This window comes from Scedosporium apiospermum (genome assembly GCF_000732125.1).
Source record: "Scedosporium apiospermum strain IHEM 14462 chromosome Unknown SEQ_SAPIO_0077, whole genome shotgun sequence".
Taxonomy (NCBI): Eukaryota; Fungi; Ascomycota; class Sordariomycetes; order Microascales; family Microascaceae; genus Scedosporium; species Scedosporium apiospermum.
The window spans coordinates 1258279-1282186 of record NW_015971778.1 but is presented as its reverse complement, the minus strand read 5'-3'; the positions used below and the strand labels follow the sequence as shown (position 1 = coordinate 1282186).

The 23908-nt window shown below is 51.1% G+C and overlaps 6 protein-coding genes and 2 pseudogenes across 6 annotated transcripts; 3 read left to right on the top strand and 5 right to left on the bottom strand.

Annotated features, from left to right (window-relative positions):
• Nucleotides 1-435: 435 nt before the first annotated feature.
• Nucleotides 436-1357, top strand: SAPIO_CDS2009 (uncharacterized protein; the record flags this gene model as incomplete). Its single annotated transcript, XM_016785147.1, has 3 exons — nucleotides 436-916; nucleotides 984-1091; nucleotides 1155-1357. 3 exons carry the CDS (start codon nucleotides 436-438, stop codon nucleotides 1355-1357), a joined length of 792 nt encoding a protein of 263 aa, XP_016645444.1.
• A 1206-nt stretch (nucleotides 1358-2563) lies between these two features.
• On the bottom strand, nucleotides 2564-3370 carry SAPIO_CDS2008 (putative oxaloacetate hydrolase class protein; the record flags this gene model as incomplete). Its single annotated transcript, XM_016785146.1, has 2 exons — nucleotides 2564-3189; nucleotides 3244-3370. 2 exons carry the CDS (start codon nucleotides 3368-3370, stop codon nucleotides 2564-2566), a joined length of 753 nt encoding a protein of 250 aa, XP_016645443.1.
• Nucleotides 3371-4010: 640 nt separating this feature from the next.
• On the top strand, nucleotides 4011-6921 carry SAPIO_CDS2007 (Maleate hydratase; the record flags this gene model as incomplete). The annotated part of the gene is made up of 10 exons (XM_016785145.1): nucleotides 4011-4104; nucleotides 4165-4365; nucleotides 4417-4616; nucleotides 4912-5271; nucleotides 5333-5873; nucleotides 5934-6151; nucleotides 6209-6277; nucleotides 6332-6509; nucleotides 6563-6575; nucleotides 6657-6921. The coding sequence occupies 10 exons, from the start codon at nucleotides 4011-4013 to the stop codon at nucleotides 6919-6921; spliced, it is 2139 nt and encodes a 712-aa protein (XP_016645442.1).
• A 4837-nt stretch (nucleotides 6922-11758) lies between these two features.
• On the bottom strand, nucleotides 11759-13464 carry SAPIO_CDS2006 (uncharacterized protein; the record flags this gene model as incomplete). The annotated part of the gene is made up of 4 exons (XM_016785144.1): nucleotides 11759-12923; nucleotides 12988-13109; nucleotides 13169-13216; nucleotides 13336-13464. 4 exons carry the CDS (start codon nucleotides 13462-13464, stop codon nucleotides 11759-11761), a joined length of 1464 nt encoding a protein of 487 aa, XP_016645441.1.
• Nucleotides 13465-15147: 1683 nt separating this feature from the next.
• Nucleotides 15148-16149, bottom strand: SAPIO_CDS2005 (annotated as a pseudogene; the record flags this gene model as incomplete).
• A 1659-nt stretch (nucleotides 16150-17808) lies between these two features.
• On the bottom strand, nucleotides 17809-18315 carry SAPIO_CDS2004 (annotated as a pseudogene; the record flags this gene model as incomplete).
• A 1738-nt stretch (nucleotides 18316-20053) lies between these two features.
• On the top strand, nucleotides 20054-21915 carry SAPIO_CDS2003 (Tetrahydrocannabinolic acid synthase; the record flags this gene model as incomplete). The annotated part of the gene is made up of 4 exons (XM_016785143.1): nucleotides 20054-20295; nucleotides 20638-20645; nucleotides 20715-21189; nucleotides 21315-21915. The coding sequence occupies 4 exons, from the start codon at nucleotides 20054-20056 to the stop codon at nucleotides 21913-21915; spliced, it is 1326 nt and encodes a 441-aa protein (XP_016645440.1).
• Nucleotides 21916-22483: 568 nt separating this feature from the next.
• Nucleotides 22484-23802, bottom strand: SAPIO_CDS2002 (uncharacterized protein; the record flags this gene model as incomplete). Its single annotated transcript, XM_016785142.1, has 5 exons — nucleotides 22484-22716; nucleotides 22799-22901; nucleotides 22981-23248; nucleotides 23309-23482; nucleotides 23534-23802. The coding sequence occupies 5 exons, from the start codon at nucleotides 23800-23802 to the stop codon at nucleotides 22484-22486; spliced, it is 1047 nt and encodes a 348-aa protein (XP_016645439.1).
• Nucleotides 23803-23908: the final 106 nt, after the last annotated feature.

Below are 23908 nucleotides of genomic sequence, written 5' to 3'. Positions count from 1 at the left end.
GGGGTTTAAGAATGAAAATCCCAAGATGTGAGTCAAGGGTCCGGTAGGACCCAAAAACTGGAGAAATCTGGGGAATCTGGGGAATCTGGGGCTCCGCCAGCACCGCTAGACGTAGTTTCTCTCGTGTACACAGATATTGCGAGCGCTAACTCTTTCTCTTACACGGGGGCGCCAATCGGGGGGTTGCGGCGACAATTGCGAAGTTCACCGAGTCCCTGTGGGGTAATTGGCCGCACTCCGGCGAGCCTCGGCCAAATAGTGTGGCTGCTTGTGGAGTGTGGATGGACAATCAACCCATCGCAGTAGCTGTTCCAAGCCTCGGACTTTTGGAGATTTTCGGACCGTAGAACTTTGTATTAAAGCGATTCTCATTGCAAACCCGTTGACCTGGCACACTTCCGTCAATTACGCTCCACAGAGAAGTATCTCAGCACCATGGCTTCCGAAGATGTTGTCCGTCGTTACGACTACAAGGGGGATGCAAAGCGTGTATACGATGTTATCCTAGCTGGCGGTGTCGCCATCTGCCCTGCAACCATTGGCTATGGCATCATCACCTCAGACCCGCGCAAGCTGGAGAAGATATTCCTGACCAAACAACGCAACGCCACCAAACGTCATGCCATGGTCGGATCTTATCCCGTCCACCGGGTCCTGCAGGTCGTTGACAAGCTGGGCCGGGAGATTGTGGATCACCTTGTCCTCGATCTTGACCTCCCCCTGGCTGTCATCGCGCCATTTAACCGCGACCACCCGATGTTCAAGAAGCTCGACGACGTCACTATGGATGCCGCCTCTGTCAACGGCACCATCGCCATCTTGATCAATGCTGGACCTTTTCAGGATGAGCTCACCAAGCTGAGTTTGGCTGACAACCAGCCCATCCTAGGCAGCTCTGCCAACATTTCACAAACAGGTATGTCGGCGGACAGAATGAGTACGAAATAGTAGCCCTCCAAGCTTTGTCTAACATTCATACAAAGGCACGAAATACAGGAGAGAAGACGTTCAGCCTGAGCTTAATGCTATTGCCGATATTTCCCTCGACTATGGCCTTCTCAAGTACAACCGATATGCTAGGAGTTCAACTAGTGAGTAAACCCCTTTTGCACCTTCTAGTGTCGGAGTGTTCGGCTTACAGCTTTACTTCGCAGTGATTGACTTCAGTGGGCCCAAGCCGGAGATTGTGAGAATCGGAGCCTGCTACGAGATCATCAAAGATGCCCTGTGGCGCCACTGGAAGATCGAGACGCCCGAGGACCCAGGCCTGGAGGCGAACCCGTTCGGCCATCTCAAGCACCAGAAGCCCCTGGCGTCTCTTGAGAAGCTCATTGCGACTCCCAAGATCGCCGCATAGACGAATCGAAGGACCAGACTTGAGCTCCGACGAATCCTCTCTATGCTACCCCACAGATCGTGACTTTCATCCTAGGGTACAGGACTATTGGAGAAGGATTTCATAGTGTAAACACATAGCAAGTAGTCAATTGGAGTATATTATCTTGTACCCCATGATTCATATACCAATCGGACTCTCAGAAACGACTGTTTAGAATGTAGCTAGGTCGTGATAGTCTGTCCAATGATGAGAAGCCCGACGGGAAGCTGACCCTATCTGGCGGTATGCTTCCCACCTGCACGTGTGGCTGCATAATCGTGGATCTAACTCGGACAGGCACGCATTGTCGAAACAATATCTTTGTCGCTGTATTTACTAACCATCACGAATCGAACCACCGAAGCCTGTCAGCGAGGCATGCGCGGCGGGGACTAGATGAAAAGGGCGTCTTTGCCCTTTTAGAACCAACACCTTTACTACTATCATTTAGGTTAAACTTACGAAGTACATCTCAAATGTCACAACCTGGTCGCGACCTGATCCCCAGGAAGGCGGTGAGGACCGGTAGGAAGACAAGTCACATGTGGAAAAGTTTACCCACAAGCATTGATTGAGATGGGATTGGACGAACCAGGTAAGCGAAAAAGTAGCATCCTGAGAGTAAGGTTGTAATTAAAAGGTCCTGCTTGCGGACAAGTCGCTTTTCCGCAGGGCTCTTGATGCGAAGTTCATCAGACAGATATGCATGCTCAAGTTGTACTGGTGCGCCAGGAATGGAAGCTTTGTCCGAGTCGGCCATTGTGTACGGCCGAGGATATGAATTAAGTTATAGATAAGAGTACAAGAAGGAGGGGGAAAAATATGGCAAGAAGGATTGCCATTAAATACGAGACCGTTGAGGGCCCGAGAATCGAAGATCCATATCCTCTAAGTATCACGCTTGACCCCGGAATTTTCAGAACCAGGAGCTGCCTAGGTAAGATACCAGAGGTGTGGTTCCACGACATCCTCTTTTCGTTGGACAGCTGCGGGGTGCAGATTGGGCTTAGGTTGCCAAGTCCGGCGAAGTTCGGCGAAGGGCCGACACACCAACCTATGCTTTCCGAAGGCTCGCAAGCCATCAACGGAGAGACCTGAAGCCACCAACTTGCGAATCATATGAAAAACAATAGTCCTGAGTTGATTATCTTATTAGATCGTGTCCCAGCAGAAATAACTCATGGACTAGACACCGACCGAGTAGAGCGTCCCCCCGGCCTCGATGTCAAACTCAACCGCCTCTCGCAATCCACAGACTTCAAACGCAGTCTTCGGCGACACGACCGACGCGTACTTTTTCTCAGAGCCCGTAGACTTCAAGCACTTGGCGGCCTCAGATACGGCGCGGTAGACTGGCCCAAGTGCGAAACTAGGGTGGATGATGATTCTATACCCCAACTCGCCCGCTTCTGTAGAAGAGAGTTCGGGGGAGACCCCTCCCGCCACACAGTTGAACAAAACAGGGGTTGGTGCCAAGTCTCGGCAAATACGTCGACCCTCTTCTGCAGAATTAATCCCTTCCAGAAACGCAACGTCTGCTCCATGTTCTACTGCTCTCTTCAACCGGTCTCTCGCTGCTTCATACCCGAGAGATTGAAGCGCATCCGTCCGAGCAATAATTACGATATCTCCCTGAGCTTTCTCCCTGGCCATTGTGGCGGCTTTGATTCGTGCGAGAAACTCATCTTCTGAAACGAGCTGCTTGTTGAGCAGGTGTCCGCAACGCTTGGTGATGACTTGATCCTCCAGATGCAGGCCGGCAACACCAGCACGTATGTATTCCGACACCGTTCGTCCAACCATCAGCGGGCCTGCTCATATCAGACTTAATACTCAAAAGCAGTATATGCAATAAGCAAACAAACCTCCATAGCCAGTATCAGCATCCGCAATCAACGGCACCGATGGATCAACCGAAGCTATCATCGCCGCATTGTCTCTCATGTCGTTAAGAGTCGCAACCCCCAAGTCCGGCATGCCAAGTCGCGACATGGTTGTTCCAGCCCCTGTCTTTAAACTATTTAGCTTTCATTTCCCAAAAATTTCGACGTGAATCAAGGATAGTGACTAGATACCATGTATAAACAACTAAATCCCTCTCGCAGGGCAATTCTTGCCGTGAAGCCATCATAAACTCCGGGACACACCAATATGCCATTCCCCGGCTCCAGGAAGCTGCGCAGCTTCGCGGCGCTCGACATTTTCTGCTTATTTTCTGGGATTTGCGCCATGAGATCCTGATGTTGTAAAGTTGGTTATGCGGTTAGTGTCGCCTTGCCTTGGTCGAAGGGCGCCGAGGAAGTTTCCGGATGGACCTTCAGTCATATGAGTGCGGCGAGCGGCGACGCGCTATGTCCAATTATTCCCGCCTGGATATGCTTGCCACTAATACAGATATGGGGTTGGCCGATATTGGCCGATATTGGCCGACTGCATACAGATATCGGCATATGAGCTGGAAGGGATGCCTTGTGGTGTTAAGGACATCCGTCTACCAGTGGAGTTGAGTATTATACATTAACGAAAATAAAATGTACCTTGGATCTATGGAATACTTTGCCAGCCGCCTTGTTCCTGTTATACCCAACCTCATCTTTACAATTAGCAATTGAGAATGTCCACTTCTGTCAGTATGCAGGCCGCCGCCAACAGCATGCTCCCGCATGTAATTGACCTCTTGAAGCATGTTCGGGGGGTTGACCTGACCCAGGAGTTTAGCAGCGAATGTGAGCATATCCTCCACGTACTAAGAAAGGAAAGTTGGTAACAGCCTCCGGGAGCTGCAGTGGCGCCGAGCGGAGATGCCCTTGCCGATATCGAAACACTAGTCCGCCACCTGAATGATACGGGCAGACCACGAGAAGCAGCGGCATTGAGAACCGTGGTTGGAATATGCAAGACATCAGCCAACTACGGCGGCCTCGAGTTGAAACAAGGGGATATCAGCGACATATCGATTCAAGAGATACAGTTTCTCGTGTCTACATGTAAGTTCACCAAATTTTGACGGGAAAAGGGTGCCCAATAACTTCTTTTAGGGCTCGAATCTCTCAATTCGGAGGATAGGGCAAGGGCCCCAATCATACCGTCGCCGACGCGTCCTGTGGGGCGAAGGCCGATGACGATGACAGAGAAGATCTTTGCGGTACACGATGTCGACCGGAGAGATTTTGTATGCCCCGGAGAAACTATTCGCATCTCTGTTGACTGGATCATGGCGTCAGAGGCCTCCTGGAGTGTAAGTAGCGCCTAAACTTCGATCGCCGAAGCTCGCTCTTACGCGTAATATCAGAGTATGGAACGAACGTATGATAGCCTCGGGAAGCCTGGTATATTCCGAAATGACCGATTCTGGTTGGCCGGGGACCATGTTGTTGATCCTCGTGTCAATGACAATCCCATTATCAAGAAGCTGATCGAGTCTTCTGAGCGAGCAAAAAAGGTCTTCAAAATGACTGAATACCAAGGGATGAATGCATGTTACAGGTTTGCCTCCAGAGTAGCGAAAGAAAGCATAACTAACCATCAGGTAGTACACTATCATGCATACAGAATTCTACCGCGAAAGGGCCCAGCCCGGTGCAGTTATCATCGGCTCCGACTCTCACACCTGCTCTTCAGGCGCAGTTGGGTGTCTCGCTATCGGACTGGGGGTAGCGGATGTCACTATGGCTCTTGTTACGGGAGAGATCTGGTTCAATGTCCCTGAATGCGTAAATATCCGATTTGTCGGTAAGCCAGAAAGAGGAATCGGGGGCAAAGATGTCATTCTCTATGTTCTCCAACAACTCAAGAGAAATACGGTGGCCGCGGATCGTGTTGTCGAGTATACTGGCCCCGGATTGAAGTATCTCTCTCCGGACGCCCGATTTGCAATCGCCAACATGACTACAGTTAGTTTACCTGACTTGTGCACGTTGTTTATGTCCAGGATACCATACTAACGATATACAGGAGTTCGGAGGCATAACGGGGATATTCATTCCTGATTCCGCCACGATGAATTTTGTCAATTCTCGGAAGCTCGCCAGACATAAATCGAGCTCTCACTATTTCCGCCCCGACGAAGACGCGGTGTATGCTGAAACACATGTTATTGACCTCTCCAAGGCAAAGTCATTTGTAGCTAAATACCCGAACCCTGACGATGTTGTGCCCGTCAGTGATATGGAGAATACCCCTCTCGATGGCTGTTTCATTGGTGCATGCACTACCGCAGAGGAAGACATTATACTTGGTGCGCTGGTACTGGAACAGGGGCTGAAGAAGGGTCTCGTGCCTGTCTCTAGGGGCAAGCGAAAGGTAGTTCCCGGTTCCAGGCCTATTGTTGATATGCTTCACAAAACAGGGCTGGCAGCGATCTACACCGAGGCTGGGTTTGAAATCGGTCTTCCCGGTTGCAGCTACTGCGTGGGAATGTCTGCGGACAAAGCCGGTGAAGGTGAGGTGTGGCTATCATCTCAGAACAGAAATTTTGAAAATCGAATGGGAACAGGTAAGCCCTGGCTGGCACCTTCTCCGATGAGGTATATTCAGTTAGGTTAACGAGCTGTAGGCTCCATCGGGAACTTGGCATCCGCCGCCACTGTCGCCGCCTCCTCTTTCGAAATGAAGATTACGGATCCGCAGTATCTGATTGACCTGATCGACCAAGAGAGATGGGACCAAATCAAAGGGCGAGGTTCCATTAGAGAAGTATTGAACAGCCCGGAACCACCATACGTCGAGCCGCCTAGTTCTGGCGCGGACAATCAAGTCCCCCACAACGATGGAGTAGGAGTGAGGTCGGAAACACCAGCATATAGCCATATACCCGAACACACTTCCCAGAGCGTTGCACGGGAAGGCGTTATAGACGGCAAGGTTCAGAGGCTGGGAGACTTTATTGATACTGATGCGGTGAGCTTGCCAGCACCTTGGAAACGAAGCAATTGTCCTAACGCAGTTAAACAGCTTGCACCAGCACAATATCTTGTTAGTTCAAGAACGGACGACGAGTTGGGAAGTCACTGTCTCGAATTCACAAATCCCGGTTTCAGGTCTCGAGTAGCACAAGGATTTGATATCGTTGTGGCTGGCAAGGGCTTTGGTTGTGGCTCCTCCCGAGAGCAAGCGGTCTCGGCCCTTCTTGGTAGGTAAACTAAGGGCAAGCAGGATCCAGATCATAACTGACATCGTGAGTAGGGTGCGGAGTTCGGTGCGTTATCGCAAAGTCGTTCGCCTTCATTTATAGCCGGAACCAGCCAAACCTCGGTTTACTTGGAATAACGATCAATAGCGACGAGTTTTTTGAAGCCGCGCAGGACGGAGTCGCTATATCTGTGGATTTACGTAAGAACACCGTTATTGTGGGCGAGAAGGAGTTCGCCTTTGGATTGAGCAAGATTGAGAAGGAGTTGATAGGCTTGGGGGGAATAACGCCTGCCTTTATGAAGTTTGGGAAAGATCTCTTCCAAGGATTGTGTTCTAGCCGACATAACTCGGGAGCCGGAAACGGTATAAAGGGAGGTGGCTGCTCATCGGGGAAATTGCTCGAGTGGTAACGTCGTAGTTGTTATATTCACGAATGATACTCAACACTCAACAACGGTAATTAAAGCAAGAAAGGAGCAATCAGTTTGAGCTGTAAACTGGAGGAGTACACCGTATCTCATCGTTCATTCACGTTCATCCAGCAAATCCGAGAATCGAGTCCCTACCTGATACCTAGGCTCGGTTCATCCTCTCAAGCTTTCCTCGGGACCGAATGTACGGACCTCATTCGCTAAAGTAGGCCGAAGCTTGTTACAAAGCGTGCTGATCGTACCAGCTGCAAAGGAAGCTAAGCCGAATTGGTTCACCCATCTTCATCTTCTCTGTACCCCAGAGCCGGTGGAATTGCTGCATGCGGGGTAAGACCTTTCCCCAATTTAATTTCCTTATTGCTTGCTTCCGCGACCCAACTTTTACCACGGTCAAGCCCACCCTTTTCAGAACATTTATTTGCTCTTCTGAGTAGTATCCGACGGCCTTATAGGGCAATTGGAGCTGGCCTTTCCATATCGTGTAAGCCGGGAACATTTTACCCGGCGATAGGTGCAACGCAGGATGCCTCCGGAGCGGAGACGGAAAGCATGTAAAGAATGCCGGCAACAAAAGGTAAACAGCTTCGAAAAACGTGATTCCGGATCGACCATACTAACTCGACTAGATACGCTGTGACGCAGAGCCACCCGACACTTGTTCACGGTGCCGCCGGATGGGGCTCGCATGTGTTCTCTCATCAAATTCCCATGTCCGACAAACGAAAGCACAGCTCCAGCGCGAACTAGATCGGCTGAAACAAAACGACACTGTCGAACTTGTGTCCATATTGGCTGAATCATCCGAACCTCAAGCTCCCGAAGGAAACGCGGTAGATACGCCGCTGATCACAAATATACCCCTCGGCTCAACATCCATGACTAGAACGTTTGGCATCTCACCGTCCGAAAGCCATTATGTGTCCCCAGCATCTTCTGACGGGGACTGCTGCTGTTCGAGAAGCTTGGATGGTCAAGATTTCGATGCTCGGAAAATCCGGGATTGTTTTTCTATGTACGTCTCAATAGGCGCACTTGCTTACAATGTTCGAAGATTCTGGAACTTGAATCGTTCGCTGACAGTAGCCTACAGATTCTTCCAACGTTACTTGCCGCATTTGCCAATTTTGGACTATTCGCTTAGCCCAAACCAGTTCTATGACCTGTCTCCTTTTCTCTTTTGGGCCATCGTTTTCGTCGGCAGCAGGCGATACGAGAGAGATCCCACGTTGCTGAGTATGCTTGCTCCGCGCATCAATTCCCTCGCGTTGAGGTCGTTGGAAAGCCGGTCGAATCCGATACAAACAATACAAGGCCTCCTCATCCTTTGTGTCTGGCCCGTCCCGATCAATACGATGCACAAGGATATCAGTCATATTCTAAGTGGTGCTGCCTTACATCTCGCTATGCAGATTGGCCTACATGTAACTCACTCGGGTCAGGATTTCGCTCGGACGAAGGTTGATTCGGGCCGATCACAAAACCTCTCTCGAGCGCGCCTTTGGATTCACTGTATCATGATATGTCACAGGTTGGCGTTTTTTTTCGACTTATACCCCCTCTTAAGTATTTCACTAATATTCCTTTATAGCACGAGCTTACGTGAAGGCATACCTCCTCTTGTATTGACCAGTTCTGTGGCATTTGGATTCGACGCGGACGCGGCGCTCTCCGAATTTCCTGAGGATTTGAAGCTCCGGTGGAGGGTGCATGAAGTGATGATGGCTTCAACCATAACTATCAGCAAGACTCTTGAGGACAAGGCGGCCATGTCTCGTCCCAACGCGCTAAGTCCATTTATTAGCGTTTTCGATGCTCAGTTTTCAGATTTGCTAGGCCAGTCTCGTAGCACGATCGGTATGTCACCCGGAATCCTAGGTCGGCAGATCTCTCCGCTAAAGTCTTACAGGTACCATTTACGTGATGTGTTGCCAGCTTCATCTCCTGGCGTACTACATGCTCGAACGTTCCGACTTTCCAAACCAAGCTGGTCTGTTGCGGTTGCATACCAAGGCGTGCTCGGTAATTGAAGCAGTCATGGCCGAAGATCAGCGGAGTGGATTTGTAGATGTGTGCCCCGTTTTTATCGACAGGTGCATTACCCTCGCAGCATTCACTATCCTAAAAATTGTGCGAAGCTCTCTCTTAGATCACGTCGATAGAGAAGCCGCCGAGCAGGCGTACTTTTCGGCAATACACTTCACCCGTCGAGCCACGCTTCAAAGCGATGACTTAGGAGCTCGTGGAACTACACTGCTGAGCCAGTTATGGACAAGCAAGAACATATTTACATACGCCAACGGTAAAGTGGATGGTCTGCGGAGTAGGATTCGCAGCCGGCTTGCTATGAGCGTGGTTTTTGATTGCTTCTGGTGGTGGCGAGAGGAATTTGGCGGCCAACCAAGCCCATACGGCGATGACGGGCCTGATTCTACAACGAGAGGTGTGAAGGCCCATTCCACTTATTATCTAGGATTAAATGCTAATAGAATACATTGCAGTAGAAAACACAACAGGCACGCTTCGTGCCGTTGAGGGCAGTCCTGGTGAGCCACAAACGCGAAGTGAGGGCTTCTTAGGCGCAGACGCTATCAACGATATGATGATATTTCCCGATGAACCGTTCCCTGACTATGACTGGGCGGCGAACTTCGATTTCGCTGAATTAAATTGGACACCGAGAACCTTCACAGGAAATCTAGTGTAGCAGTGTACAATAAGAGTGTGTGTTATGGTGTATTACCCCAGGTAAATTCTGATAGCGTAGGCGTAATGTAATATCAATAGCCCTTGGCACCCTCGTCCGTCTCGGCCCAGTCAGAGCAGGGCGAGAGCAGTGACTCTTGCATGAATTGACACTGAGAAAGAAACTGGGACACCTCCAAGTAGCTTCGGCACTAAACCTTTCTAATGGTCAGCGGATGAGTGGATGATTAGCTTTGCTAAGAAGCTGGAGCTTTACCAACTAGTGCAAAGTCGATGGGCTTGCCGAAGTTCGCCGAAGTTCGCCCAACCCCAACATAACCGCGTTCCTACCCCCGCGAAAGCCATCTGTGTCATGTACTCAGTCATCCACTGTTTATTAAAGGGTGACGCACTCTCAGGCTCGACATTCAGGACTCACCACCCGTTAGGAGTCATGCCCGTCGACGTAATCGTCGAGGGGGGACAAGGTAACAAGGAAACGCCTGTATTCCGTACCCTTTCCTTCATCAGGACGGCTAGGTGGATCATGACCGGTAGTGTCCACATTCCCGACGAGCTTGTTCGCGAGCTTAAAACAGACCTTCCGGACGCTACTGAGTCTATCGTCCAGATGTCGACTGCTCCAACCGCTCAGCTTGACGCAGAAAATATCACCGAAGCGTTTTGCGAATTTGTGCTAATACTACATTCGACTCATGCCTGTCAGGACTTGTTCCGAAATTATCGGACCTCATCGATCATATTGGCGTTGCCGCTGGCGCCGCGCAAAGAGGAGAATCCAGTAACACATTCCTGCAGGCCCATCAGATAGATTGTGGGAACTACAGGCCAAAACACCGTCTACCCAGAGGGGATGTCATTTACTCCCCAGTATGCCGCGCTCCTGAACGGCGCCTTTGCACATACCTTTGACTTTGACGATACCATGGCCGAGGCCGTCCTCCACCCCGGAGCAGCTATCATACCCGCTGCCCTTGCGGAGGCAGAAAGTTCCGGGGTGACAGGGAAGCGCCTGTTACTTGCACTAGCTGTTGGTTACGAGGTGGCTTGTCGGCTTTTCGCATGCGTATTCCGAGAACGCAAATCTGTCGGATTTATGTTCTGGCCTGGGGTCTACTTGGGTGTTCACATCCACGGCTCTTAAGCCATTCCCAGCCTGCCGAGTGACACATACAGCGATTGACATCGCCGCAAAAGTCTCAGTAGAAGAGAGAAGAGTGCTCCTGCCAGAGAACATGGGCGTCAAAACTTTCGCCTGCATGCTATAATGTCGTCGGCGCGCCAGCAACCAAGAAGCGGCATCCGCAGACCATTGTGGACGCCCAGTTCAGCATATATTACCAAATCGCTGCCGCTTGGGCATTTGGCTCAGGTACGGGTTGGGCGATATACGACGATGAGAGAATGGCCGATTCACAGGTGGCGCAACTCAGTGATAGGATTACGGTGACTGCAGATGACGATGTCAGGGGTGTGGAAGTTCGAATGGGGTTTAATGGAGGATCGTGAACGACGGTTAAATATATTTTCAAAGCGATATCGAGATGTTCGTAGTTAGACGATCTCAAATAATATAGACAAAGGTCGAGCAGAGGGAGGCTCTTCCCTCACGTATATTTATGGAGGGTCTCAGTAAGATTCTTCATTCAGGCTGAAAAACAAAATTGTACGGGGATCCTGAAGGTTCTGCAATCCTGATAAAGCGTTAACGCACGATCCATTCCGAGACGCACTCCATCAATGCTGGACAATTCGAAGCAATAAATCCCGCTGTGGCAGGGTGTCACTTCCCATCTTGTAGGGTTAATAACGTCACTCTTCCAGCAAGACTTGTGCGAGAATATGGAGTTATTAAAGCTCACAATCGGTCCAGCAATAAAAAGCGAATTCGATTGACCTGCATTCAATTTTATCCTGTTATCAAAGCAAGAGCGCCAGGCAGCCCGTTTACGACGGGTATCCCGTCCAAAAAAAGAGAGGAAAAAAAGTATGAAGACGAAGTGAAGCGAATAAACACAGTCCCCCATATTATGTCCTATCTCATCCTTCCATGCCTAAAGGGCTAATGAGAGATATGCTTCGAAACGAATCAACAGTCTCTACCTCCAGCCAACTATCCCGAAACAACACCATACCAAATCAGACCCATCACGGCGCCGGCGATAATGGCGACCGGAGGGCTCACACCAAACCAGTAACCACCGACATAGCTCGTCGCCGTGATGACAACCATCCATGGCTCCAAGGCAAGGCTAGTGCCCTGTTGATATCCTTCGTCCATGTATCCGATCTGCCACAAGCGATAAACAGCGGTATAGATGAGACCAACAGCCGCAGCATTTACGCCTCGCAGCATGGACTTGACCCATCTAAGACCGCGAATGGCGCTCCAAACACCCATGGTTCCATGTACCGTGATGAGACCGGGGGCAAAGATTCCAATGAAACCCAATAGCGCTCCGAGGGCTGAGTTGTATCCTCCGTTGATGGCAGTCAGGGACCCGAGATATACGGCAAAGTTGAAGTTCGGACCCGGGAAGCTTTGCTGAATGGCGAGTCCGATCAGGAAATCTCGAGCACTAACCCAGTTCTCCGCGACGACATATTCACGGAGGAGGGGAATAACGACGGGACCACCGCCAAAAATGATGGTTCCGGCGAGGTACATGTTGGCGAAGAAGCTGAACAGGAGAGGCTTGCCGGGAAGAACACCGCGCAATACCATGATTGCGATGAAGGTGAGGAAGAAGAAGACGATTAAGCCAACGCCAAATTGCCACGAAAAATTGAGAATGCGCTCTTGAGGAACTACGCGGGGTTCTCGTTCGGCGGAGGAAGGCTCTTTATTTTGTTGGTCTTGCGTCTCAGAAGCCTGATTCTTCCCGTTGGCTTGGCTGTCTTGCGTCATTTCCATGTTTTCTTCCTCGGCGGGTCGGCTGCGTTTGCGGAGATTGCGAACCCAGGTAACGATCGCGATGACGGGCCCGTGAAGCCATCGGAAATCATGGATGATGGTGGCGATTCCGGCGAGGAACATGAGGACCGGGAAATACCACAGCGCGTTGTACAGAATTCCAGCGGCGGCGCCGAGAAATACGAGAATCCGGGTTAGTTTGTCAGTGATGGCTTTTTCGGACAGCTGGACGGCGGCAAGGGCGATGATTCCGACGGTCGAAGCGTTCAGGCCAGAGAGGAGGGCATAGGCAGGTCGCGGGAGGGAGTCACCGATGTTCGACACGCCGATGGAGAGGCCGTACATTGCCAATGCGCCGGGCAAGCTGAACGTGGTTCGTCCGGGTTAGCTCAAAAAGCGGCATGTCCGCGTTGTGCTGAGGAACCTACCTCCACATGAGAAATCCTAGGAAGGCCGGGAGAAAGCCGTCATGGATGAGGTTGATGCAGTAATGCATCTTGGTGCTGCCAGGGCCTGAAAAGGCCTGGCAAACGCTGAAGAGTTCCTGGTACTGTTCATGCTGTCAATATTCCGCCATATCCCCTCTGTAGGAGAGAACCGTCGTCTTACCACTTGCTCGTCGATCCATTTCAGCTTGGTTACAAACTTGTCACGGAACTGAAATCGGAGCTCGGTTAGCGGCAACCATAGCGGCGGGAGCTGCAGGTCTGTGGGGGTCCATGGCGTCTCTTCCCGCGGTTGGCGAGGAAAGGAATACCAACGGCAGGCACACTCACGATCTTGAAGTGGACCGGAGGTCCTCCAAAAGACGTGAAGCCGAGATAGTAATTCTGGCGGATTGTGTTCCAGAATCTCTCGCTCATGTCTGCTGGAGACCAGCTGAACCAGTTCGTTTTGACACCCATTTCGACGGGTGTATTTAGGGGTTTAATTCTTCTATTAATTTACGAGTTTATCTATCTCTAGGCTTGGGTGCATGCCAAAGTGTGACAGCGCAAAGAAACATCAAATTGATGTCGCCCAGTTAATTGAGTCTTGAATCAAAACTCTGAAGCTCAAGTCGAGGAAATGCCCGCTCTTATTTATCTGGTTTCCTGACCAAGAAATGGTGACATATCAAAGTTTCTTCGGGATTTAGAAACTTGCCCAATCAAATCAAGGATGGAAAGCACGTGCTACCAATCGGCTCATTCCAGTGACAGATTATTGGGTTGGGGAAATGAAGTAATTCTGAACACTTGCCATCAGCTGCGGTCACTCCACAAAGCTTTTGTTCTCGGTCTGGAATCTGGTAATAACGAGGGGGAGAATTTCCATGATTCGTCTTGGCCTTGCCGCAAATTCTCCCGGAATCAAGATCACATGTCCTTTGATGTCTGTGGGCTCTCGAATTGGAAGCAGACCAATACCCAGCCCCTCTGTATCGATTATCTTTTACCTACTAATGTTACGCCGAGTCCCTGATAAAGCAGGATCTCATCATCGCCCAACAACTTATCGCCGTCATGATGGTGTCCGGGCTCACGAGGAAAGAGAACAAGATGAGCAATCTCACCGAGAGCATAAGCCGGGTGCAGATAACGGAGCATAAATAAGGGCAACTTTGACATTCTACGCTAGCTGGACAGATTTGGTCGTGCTCTGCCACCTCAGTTATATAGTGGGTGAACCACAGTCGTACGTTGGTGGTACCGTTGCTGTATCCGGCGACCATATCGGAACGTAGCCGGAGCGGCTCGGACCGCAGCTCCTGTTAAGCGCAGGAACGATTCTTCATTGTTCCGGTCCGGGCAAACCGTGCCTTGGGTTACGCACATTAGTTTCACAACACACAGCAAGCCATATATGTACGGGTTTTGAAAAAACTACGAATGGCAACGTCCTGCGGTGTTCCGTATCCGGCAGTCGTGTCCTTTTCAAGATTTTCTTTCTAGATGCATCCTGCATGTCATATCCGCCATCTTATAGAGTGTTCCTAGAAGGCGGGGGCCGAACAGGTTAGACTATGTGTGGAATGTGGATGGACTACTAATCCCAGACCCCGAGTAAACGGAGGTTAAGACGGATGAATAGCTCCCTGGTATCCCACCATCTCAGGGACAAACCGGACAAGTGAAGCGATCAGCCGTTAGCATTAACACAATGCCTGCACGAAAGCGGCATATGCGGCTCGATCTAGGGCGTGCTGGCTTATCCTCGTCTCCGACGAGGGACACATGTGTGACTGGAGGAAGGGTTGCAGACGCCGAGGGTATGGTTGCCCCGAGTCGACATCAGCCATTTTTTCTTCTCACTGGGGTTAAACTTCTCGGGAAGGAGGAAATAATGTATCCTATCGGTTGCTTCGTTTTCACCATCGTGAGCATTCTTCATGCATACTACACATCCTCCATCCATTCCGTCTTTGACACAGCTTCCACTTTGAACGATGAAGTACTCAGGTACAGGCAACATCAATAATTACATGCCACAAGTCGCCGCCAGGGATATCGCTCGAGTTTTGCAAATGGCCCCTACTCCAATATCTCTAGCCCCTTCTCCTCTACTCAGCCAGTTAATCCGGCGCCTAGGCCCACCGATAAGGAACCTTAGCGCTGCTGGCCATTGATAGACTGGGTAGTAGATTCCCTCCTCTCTGCGGGTGCATGCGGCACATTCTGGGCCTGCTCTGAGAGCAACGCGCAGGCGTTATACCGCGTCTGGAAGAAATTCGCCACATCAACCGACCTCTTCTGGAACTCTTCCTCCAAGTCCCCCAAGTTATTGCACACAGAGCTACCAGCAGGACCGAGGGCCTGCAGCGCGCCCGTCATTTCGCGGAAAGCAGCGTGGGGTCTCGTCTGGGCGATTTCGCGGATCTCGCGGAGGCGGTTCTCGACGGCTTCGAGTACATTGACGTAGACTAGGCTCGTGTTGGGCGGGGAGTTACCAGCGGGGACCTTGCGCATCCAGGCGATGTATTCTGCTACCGCTAAAGACATGCCTGCGATCTCGGCTTGGCTGTGAAACACCGCTGAGGAGAACGCGGCCAGTTGTATAGCGATGGCGTTGCCAATGTCGTCGTTTGTTTTGGCTCCCTGAGCTACTGCCGCCGTCGCCGGGTCGTGTGTCGTAGAGGAAGACCGATTTGCGGTGCTATCACCCGGCGACGATAAGGCGGTTACATCGACATGGATGTATCCCTGGCTATGTTGGCTTTGACTCTCGGCTTGGAAGCGGGCGAATTCTCCCTCTCCGTTGCTACTGTGGTTTCCTACGTCTTCGTCACCACCCAGGCGCATCGGGTCGCCTCTTTCGACTGTTGGGCGCGGGCTGCCGATCGACTGTAAAGAAGCCAGGAAGTCGTTGTTCAACGGGCCGGGAGACGTGGGGTTGTGCGCGTGGTAATTTAGGGACGGGTAACCGCCGGATTGAGTCGAGGGGGGAACACCGTTAGATGTCGATGACGCGAAGGGAGGGAGAGGACAGTGGAATGCTGCAGGAGCCGAGAAGTCGGCGTTCGATGGGCACGCCGCAGTGGCGTTGTATGTGGGCGGCGATCGGGGCGTCACGACGGCAGCGGTGGCGGAATTGTTGTTCGCCTGGGCCATCCTCGAAATTTGGGCTTCTGCTTCGTCTATGCATTTTTATTTTTGTACTCGCATACGTGCGAGTCCCAAATGTCAGCAACTTTCTTCGGCGTTCGCCTCGGCCTCAAAACGAAGGGGTGGTATGAGAAGGGAGAGACTCAGAGGGAAGGGGTGAGGGAAGGGGTGAGGGATGATTGGGCATCTTCGTACACAGGCGCTTTTGCAGTGCCTCAACGGTTTGGGTGAGATCAGCTCTGCTGGGCCGTTGGGTGGGGAGGTAGATGCACTCCTCCCCAGCCCTCCGGCACTTCTGACATGACGGTTGTTCCCCGTCACACCGCACCTTGCGATCGCGACAGTGTTTGCATGCCGTGTGCCGCGAACTTCCATTCATTTTCACCACAAAAGGTGACAAACGCGCCCTCGAGACAACTGATGGATGGAGGCTGGTAGCGATGGTGGTAGTGGAAGAGCGCTAAAGCTGCATTCGTATTTGCTCTCTTTCAAGTCGTCTCGTTCGTCAAACGAGGTCGCGTAGGGTATGTAGCGAGTGTCGCTGAAGCCTCGAGGATTGTAGGTCTGGTGCGTTACCGCGGCTCAGCAGCATGAGGAGACTTCGCTATCTGCGACAAGGACGGAGAACTGTTATTGTGCGAGATCGTGCGCAAGTGAGAGAAATCACAGAGGCGAAGTTTCATTAAGCATAAATGGTAACAAGCGGGTTGTACGAAGTGTATTATTACTACTGTAGCTTTTCACATTTCTCTGTAGGGCGTTATCCTGCGGAATGTCTGGCGATCCCTGTTATCACGTCAGCACCCTCACAGGCATGGACATGGACTGGTTTAAACCGTATCGGGCTGTGGGGTCCCATGTCTCTTGTCTATTGGTCAGGTTACTTGGGTTTTTTTGGGGGGGGGGGGGGAGGTTCTCTTCTGATTCCGTTTCCGTCCCGTTTTGACGTCTACTTCGTACGGAATAAGCCGGATTCGCCAGAGGAGCGATTTCTGAGGCACTGGGGCTCTTAACTGTGATTCACCCCGGTTCACCACTCTAGCCAGGCTTTGATAATGGCACTTTTGTGTAAACTCTGACTGTTCTCCAAAATAAAATGGACCTAGCGATCTACTAATCATTCCCTTCCTCGGATCTCCTGATGTACGATTCTCGCGGTAAAACTGCAAATCGGGCCAATCTAGAGTTGAACCCTTACGCGATGGGAAGCCCCGGCGAGGAGCGAGTATATAAGCTTGCAACCTCCACAATGGAAAATTTCGCAGTTTGTCTAGTTTTGGTTCTACTCGCTGTGGTAAAATCCTTTTCCACCAAGTCCGCTATCACCCATCTCAAAACTACCTCGTTAGCGTACGACGACAAGTGGAACAGGGACAGGGAGATCCTCAGTGTAGCAATGTGAACTTTCCTCCGTCACTCGCATCATTGGCATTGCGCCTATGCGTCCTGAGCCGGTGGGTGCTGGGGATTATTAGAGGAGTGACTAGTGACTATCGGCGTTTCCACTCCCCCCATTGGCTCGTCCCGGCATACCAGTATCCCCATGCCACGATACGGCCCGGTTGGACTTTGTATACTCCTTATAGCCTCGTCAAGCGCTTGGACGAGAATTCGGGCGGGGTGCTCTTCGTACCAACCGAGAAGTTCAGGGTGAAAAATCTCCCTCTAAAAGCACCCAACGCCTGCAATGATATCTGGTGACCTCGAAGTTGTATCATGTGAGCCAAACATAGCTGCCGAGTTGTTGCCTCCGAGAGCCGGCGTTTGCTGAAGATCCGCCGCCTCCAATACGCCCTTGGAGCATAGTTTGCACCGGCCAACGCAATAATCGATGAGATAGAGAACTTTGAGGTCCTTCTGGAGATAACACGCCAAATAGGTCATTTCCTCGGTGGTAGTATTCCGTGCCGCGTAAGGGGACCGGATTTCGTCAACGTTAAGCGCAATTCGCTTTGCTTGGTGCAGTGTCTCCGCCAGTTCATCACACCATATAGCCTCGAGAACATCCGAAATGCCACCGGAAAGAGACTTAGTGTGGTCCGGTGTATGGTTAAGGCAGGTGCCGTTTGGTGAACACTTTGGTACTTCACTTGGCGCGCCAAAGTTTAAAGCCAAGACATCAATCGAGTTGTTGTACTGAACCCATTGATTCTGGCCAGGTAGATAAACCATGTTGATATCTTGTGGCTTGGGTGTGTTCCTCTTAGTGACATTCGAGGCTTCGTCACAACTGCAGCAACTGATTGGAGGAACAAATATATAGAAGGATCACGGCTGAATATTGTTGTTAAGCCACCGAGACCGTCCGTCGAGCTAGTCGCTGCGCTTGGCTGTACAACGTCGAGGAATATCTTTGATTTGTATTTGTTGTAGAGCTCGAACTTGTGAGTGCTTATATTCATTGAAGACCGCGGAAGGCTCGATCAATGCGTTCCCTGGATATACACACATGGAAAACATGCATCTTAGATCCGGAGTAACTGGCTTACCAAATATGGCTCTGCAATTCTCCGGGAAGGCTTGCGAACTGTGGAAACTGGCCCGTCATAATCGTAGTGCAGATGGAAGAGAGGTTCGATGAGTTCGAGATGAGGACGAAATTGTTATTAACCTATTTTAGCAGAGATGAGACTCCTGAGACAGAACTTCCTCAGACGTTTATATGTGCCCACGAGCACACATGTATCCCCATTCTATCGTGTGCTTTATGGCCATATCTCCTCGAAAACTAAGGATCTCGGCTTTCCCGACATGAAAAGCGAAACGGAGAGCCTCTTCCGCCGTACATCCCGTTTCCGAGAGAAGACTCACCAGGGCACCCCTGCATGGGTCCATAGCTCAATTACGCGACTGGGCTAGTCCTGGCCAATGACCAGTTTGAGGTATTAAGGCCCGGCCGAGGTTCGGAGGCCCCAACCAGAGCTGGAACTGGTGAGACTGACATAAAGCCGAATCCTACTGTCAGCTTACGTCGTTTGAAACGGTGCAGTCTTACAATGGGAGAACGAGAGGGAGCAATGATCCAGGTCCCCAGGTACCGAGAGACAAGGCGGGGTAATAAATCCAGGAGCTATCAAATTGGCCGCTCCATTGTCTTTGGGGAGACGTGACTTTCGAGCACCGCGCACCACGGCACCTCTGTCTTCACCTCCGCAATTAACTTAAAGCTGTGAAACTTGGACGGTTCGACGAAAAGACAATACCATGAATACTGCGACCGGAGTGTCGAAAAACAGGAGGGCCCCGCGACAGGGCACTCACAGCTGAATAGAATGTAGGTGGCCTGGGCTGCTATATCCCCTTCGTCCAAAGCATAACTTGAGGGGATCAATCGCAGGTAAAAGGCGGAAAACGCGTTGTCTCTTTCCCTCGGGTACCGATAGCAAATGCGTCGGCTGTCACCATCGGGGCTCGACTTGCCTAAGTCAAGAGTTCTCGCCTGAGTTTCGGCGGTCCTTTTGCGACATAGGCTTTGACAGGATGCGTTGCTTATCCCACTGGCATGCCCAGATGGGATTGATGGAGAGGGTCTGTCAGATTTAAGCGTTCACCCTGCAGCCCGCATTAATGGGCACATCCCTGGGTGACGGTGGAGTTAGGCCTCCATGCTCCGCCGAAAGACACAGCTGAGATGACAGCTCAATTCATCAGCATGCACTGCAGCTGGATTCTGTCCTTGGAACCGGACAAAGGCGGAGCAGCGGACGTTCCGAGTCCCGACCAATATTATGATCCTACTCGTGTATTGACCAATACACTGTCGTCGATCATGGAGAACGTTGACCAGTCTCGGAGAGATACTTCATATCCAGGTGTTCCCACCCTCTAGTCAATTCTCACCACCCATCCTTTCACACCAAAATCTGGGAGTGTTTTTTTTCCTTCCTTCTTTGTTCTGGGAAACGGAATCATGGTCTTAATCCGCTCAATTTTTCTCTGCCTCCAAGCCACGGCAGTGTTCTGCCACCAGGTGTGCCGCGTCGTTCCTGGTGACCGAGGTTGGCCAAGCGAGCAGGCTTGGAACCAATTAAACAAAACGGTACTCGGGAGGCTCGTGGCGACGGTTCCCGCTGCGTCCCCTTGCCACGACCCAAACTACGACGAAGCCGCCTGCTTGGCCAAGAAAGAACAGTGGAACTTAGCTCAGACGCAGTAGGTTCCTAACCAAACACTGTTTGCCTTCAACCATAACCGCGACCGCGACTGCTGACAAGACACAGGCATCCATGATGCTGGAGGACTCATGAATGGATTCTTCCAGAAAGACTTCTGCACTCCTTTTACACCACGCTCGACCCCCTGTGAGCTGGGAGACTACGTGCGGTACTCAATCAACGTTAGCAGCGCCGCAGATGTAGTCACCGGTATTAAATTTGCCAGAGAACATAATGTTCGACTAGTAATCAAGAATACCGGCCATGAGTTCATGAGTTAGTGATATTGAATTTTGTTTCTCTGTGGATTTGTTTAATCAATACTAACTTTCCGTCCTAGTCTCTTGGGTAGGTCTCATGGTCGGGGCGGGCTCGCGCTTTGGACTCACAACCTTAAATCTATCAAAGTCATATCAGACTATAAGAGCCTCGAGTACGAGGGCCCAGCGATGAAGTTGGGCGCTGGCGTGCTATCAGGAGAAGCGGCCGTGGCCGCGCATCAATACGGATACCGTGTTGTTAGCGGCGGTTGCCCGAGCGTTGGTATTGTTGGCGGCTACACTCAAGGTGGAGGACACTCCAGTTTGAGCGGCCTCTACGGGCTCAGTGCCGACAATGTCCTGGAATGGGAGGCTGTCACAGCAGATGGTCGACACCTTATTGCCACTCCATCGCAGCATACGGATCTCTATTGGGCGCTCTCAGGGGGAGGCGGCGGCAGCTTCGGCGTGGTCTTGTCCATGACTGTCAAGGTGCATGTGGATGGGCCAGTTAGCGGAGGTTTCCTGTCTTTCAACGACTCCTCGATCGGGCCGGACACTTTTTGGGATGCTGTGAGTGCATTCCACGACAAGCTTCCAAGCCTTGTCGACGGCACGGGTGCCTCAGTCCTGTACCAGATCACCAAGAACGTCTTCAATATATCCTTGCTTTCCCCTCCTTTCACGGCCCGCCTGATATGGTTTCATTCCTTGCCGACCTACAACGCAGAGGTATTGAGTACGTATGGGTACCTAGTCAATTCGCCAGCTACTTTGATTTCTACGCGGCACATTTCGGCCCCTTGTCATATGGCGCATTCCCCATATCTGCCATGATCACGAGCAGGTTGATACCGCGGCGTGATATGGCTGACGGCTCTGAGGCCATTCATCACGCCTTACGTAGCAGCGTTGAAAGCGGTCGCTTTTATCTGGGCTGCCTAGGTTTCGACGCGAGCTTGGCCTCGCGGGCGGCGACACCAGGAAATGCCGTCCTCCCAGCCTGGCAGGAGGCCCTAGCACATTGTATGGTTATGGCTCCCTGGGACTGGACGAAACCGTACACTGAGATGGCCACGTACCAAGATGAAGTCGCCGACGTCATCATGCCAGCTCTCGAAGCCGCGACGCCTGGTTCGGGAACATATTCGAATGAAGGCAACTTCCAACAGAAGGACTGGCAGCGTCAGTTTTACGGAGAAAATTACGAGAAGTTGCTTGCCGTAAAGGAGAGGTATGATCCCGAAGGCTTATTCTACGTTACGACGGGTGTGGGTAGTGAGGCATGGGAAGCTGATGGCGAGGGTCGGATTTGCCCTGTCAAGACGCACGAAGGTCCCGGCAAGGATGAACTTTGATTTTTCCTTGGATAAATCAGCCAAGTCCACTAAAAGGCCGTCTTATTTTAGTATCCGTATAAATTTGGTCAATTAATAGCTGCGTATTCCAAGCCTCTTCTCCCACTTCTCCCTCTTCTCCCTCTCGATCAATCTCCATCTTTAGAGACCACCGGCCGCCGATAGACCCACCTGTCGTCTAATTTGTATGATATGTATATCTTATGTATATAGTTTCCCACTTCCCGTCTCCCCAATACTGCAGTGAAGTGCATGGGATGTCTTGTTACTGAAGGTAATCCTGACAGTCTTTCCCTGAAGATGAGACACTACTGGCTGTTCCAGGTGTAGAGTTCCACTCCCTCGCAGCTGCTCCATGGCATCCCTCACACGTACATAGATTAGGAGAAAAGATGGTTATTTTAGTTTAGCCTGGATGAAAATAACTAATAAATAAACTGGATTAAAGTATCCTGATCTAGAAGTGAAATGGAGCCATTGCCCTCGAATCTCCAATGCGATAATTATCATCCGTCCACGATGGGGATAATAATATGGCGGACTAGTGACGCGTCTACCATCTCAACGTTTACTTTAGATTCCCCGCCAAGAAGTCGGTGATGACCTTGTATGCTTCCGTCGCATTATGATGGAAATTGAAGTTGTGGCTGGCATCCGGATGCAAATAGGGCACAAATGGCTGCGCGTTCTTGTAAAAAGTTCGAGCCGGTTCATCAAAGATGCCATCGCATTTGCCGTCGCATACGATGTAGTCATCCCTTCCTGTGATGGCAAGGGCTGGTCCTGTGAAGTTGCTAGCATCTGCTCACGGAAAACATTGTCAGTGAGTCTGGCAACAGCGAGGAGGATGAGTAGGACAAAAATCAGCTATTTCCCAACTTACCGTAGTTACCCCCATTGCCAAGAGGGAACGCGTAAAACTCGGCAAAGCCGAAAGGTTGCTTCGCTTCCTCAGCAAAGTCGGCGGTTTCGGCGTCGTAGAAGGGCTACTTGAAGTACCTGCGTCTTGGTGTGAGCTTGGACTCAATCATTCCGCTTCCCAAAGAAACACACTCACGTATTAACCTGCGCGAACTTGTCCACCCAGATCAGGTATCCGTTATCCCATTTCCCATATTTCTTATTTTGTAGCTTTGCGATTCGCGGAACGAAGCTCCTGACCAGACCATTGAGATAAATGCCCGTGATATTGAATCCGATAGCGGTCAAGACCACAGCATCCGCGATCTCCGGGCTTGAGGCGACGGCCGCATGAATGATGTAACTTCCGAAACTGAAGCCCATCAACGCCAGCTTTTCTGGTTTCCCGATTGCCTCAGTATACTCGCCGCTCCTCACCATTTTCTACAGCTCTTTCAAAATGTCCACATGGATGTTGATTTGGTTGACAAACCCGGGGATCTTTTGGCTCGATCCCTGGCCCAGCCGGTCGTAGAAGAACACGGAATATCCCTGGTCGACGGCGAATTGGACAAAATTGTACTCTTCCGGACGGAACGGCGAGTTCCAATGGGAGCGCGCTTGTCCAATGCCGTGTGTGGCTAGGAGGACCGTCTTGGACTTGGCACTGAGGTTCTTTAGCGAACAGGAAGAAGCGGCGACTTCGTAGGTAGCTTACCCCACAACGGATCCGGTAATGGGAGACTGAGTATCAGGGTTTTGATGAGTTGTGGCAGCTGCCAGGAAATCGACGAGATCGTAGTCAGTCTCCCATTTCGGGAAAGCGAATTGAAGGGCCTCGGGAGCGACGGACACGGGAATCATGAAATCGGTGTAGTCTGCCGTTGGAGGGTAATAAGGTTTGGGTGCGTGGCCAGAGCGAGAGCTTTTGCCATGTGCAAAAGCAAGCCATGAAAGGGCTAATAGGGTGCTTCGTAGGATGCCCATGACGAATTGTATCAAGTAAGGCTAACAAAGAAGGGGTCCAATATCAATATGGAAAGGGGACTTTGGTGCGCCTGTGGGTGGCAGCGTTGTTCGGACGATGCTATTG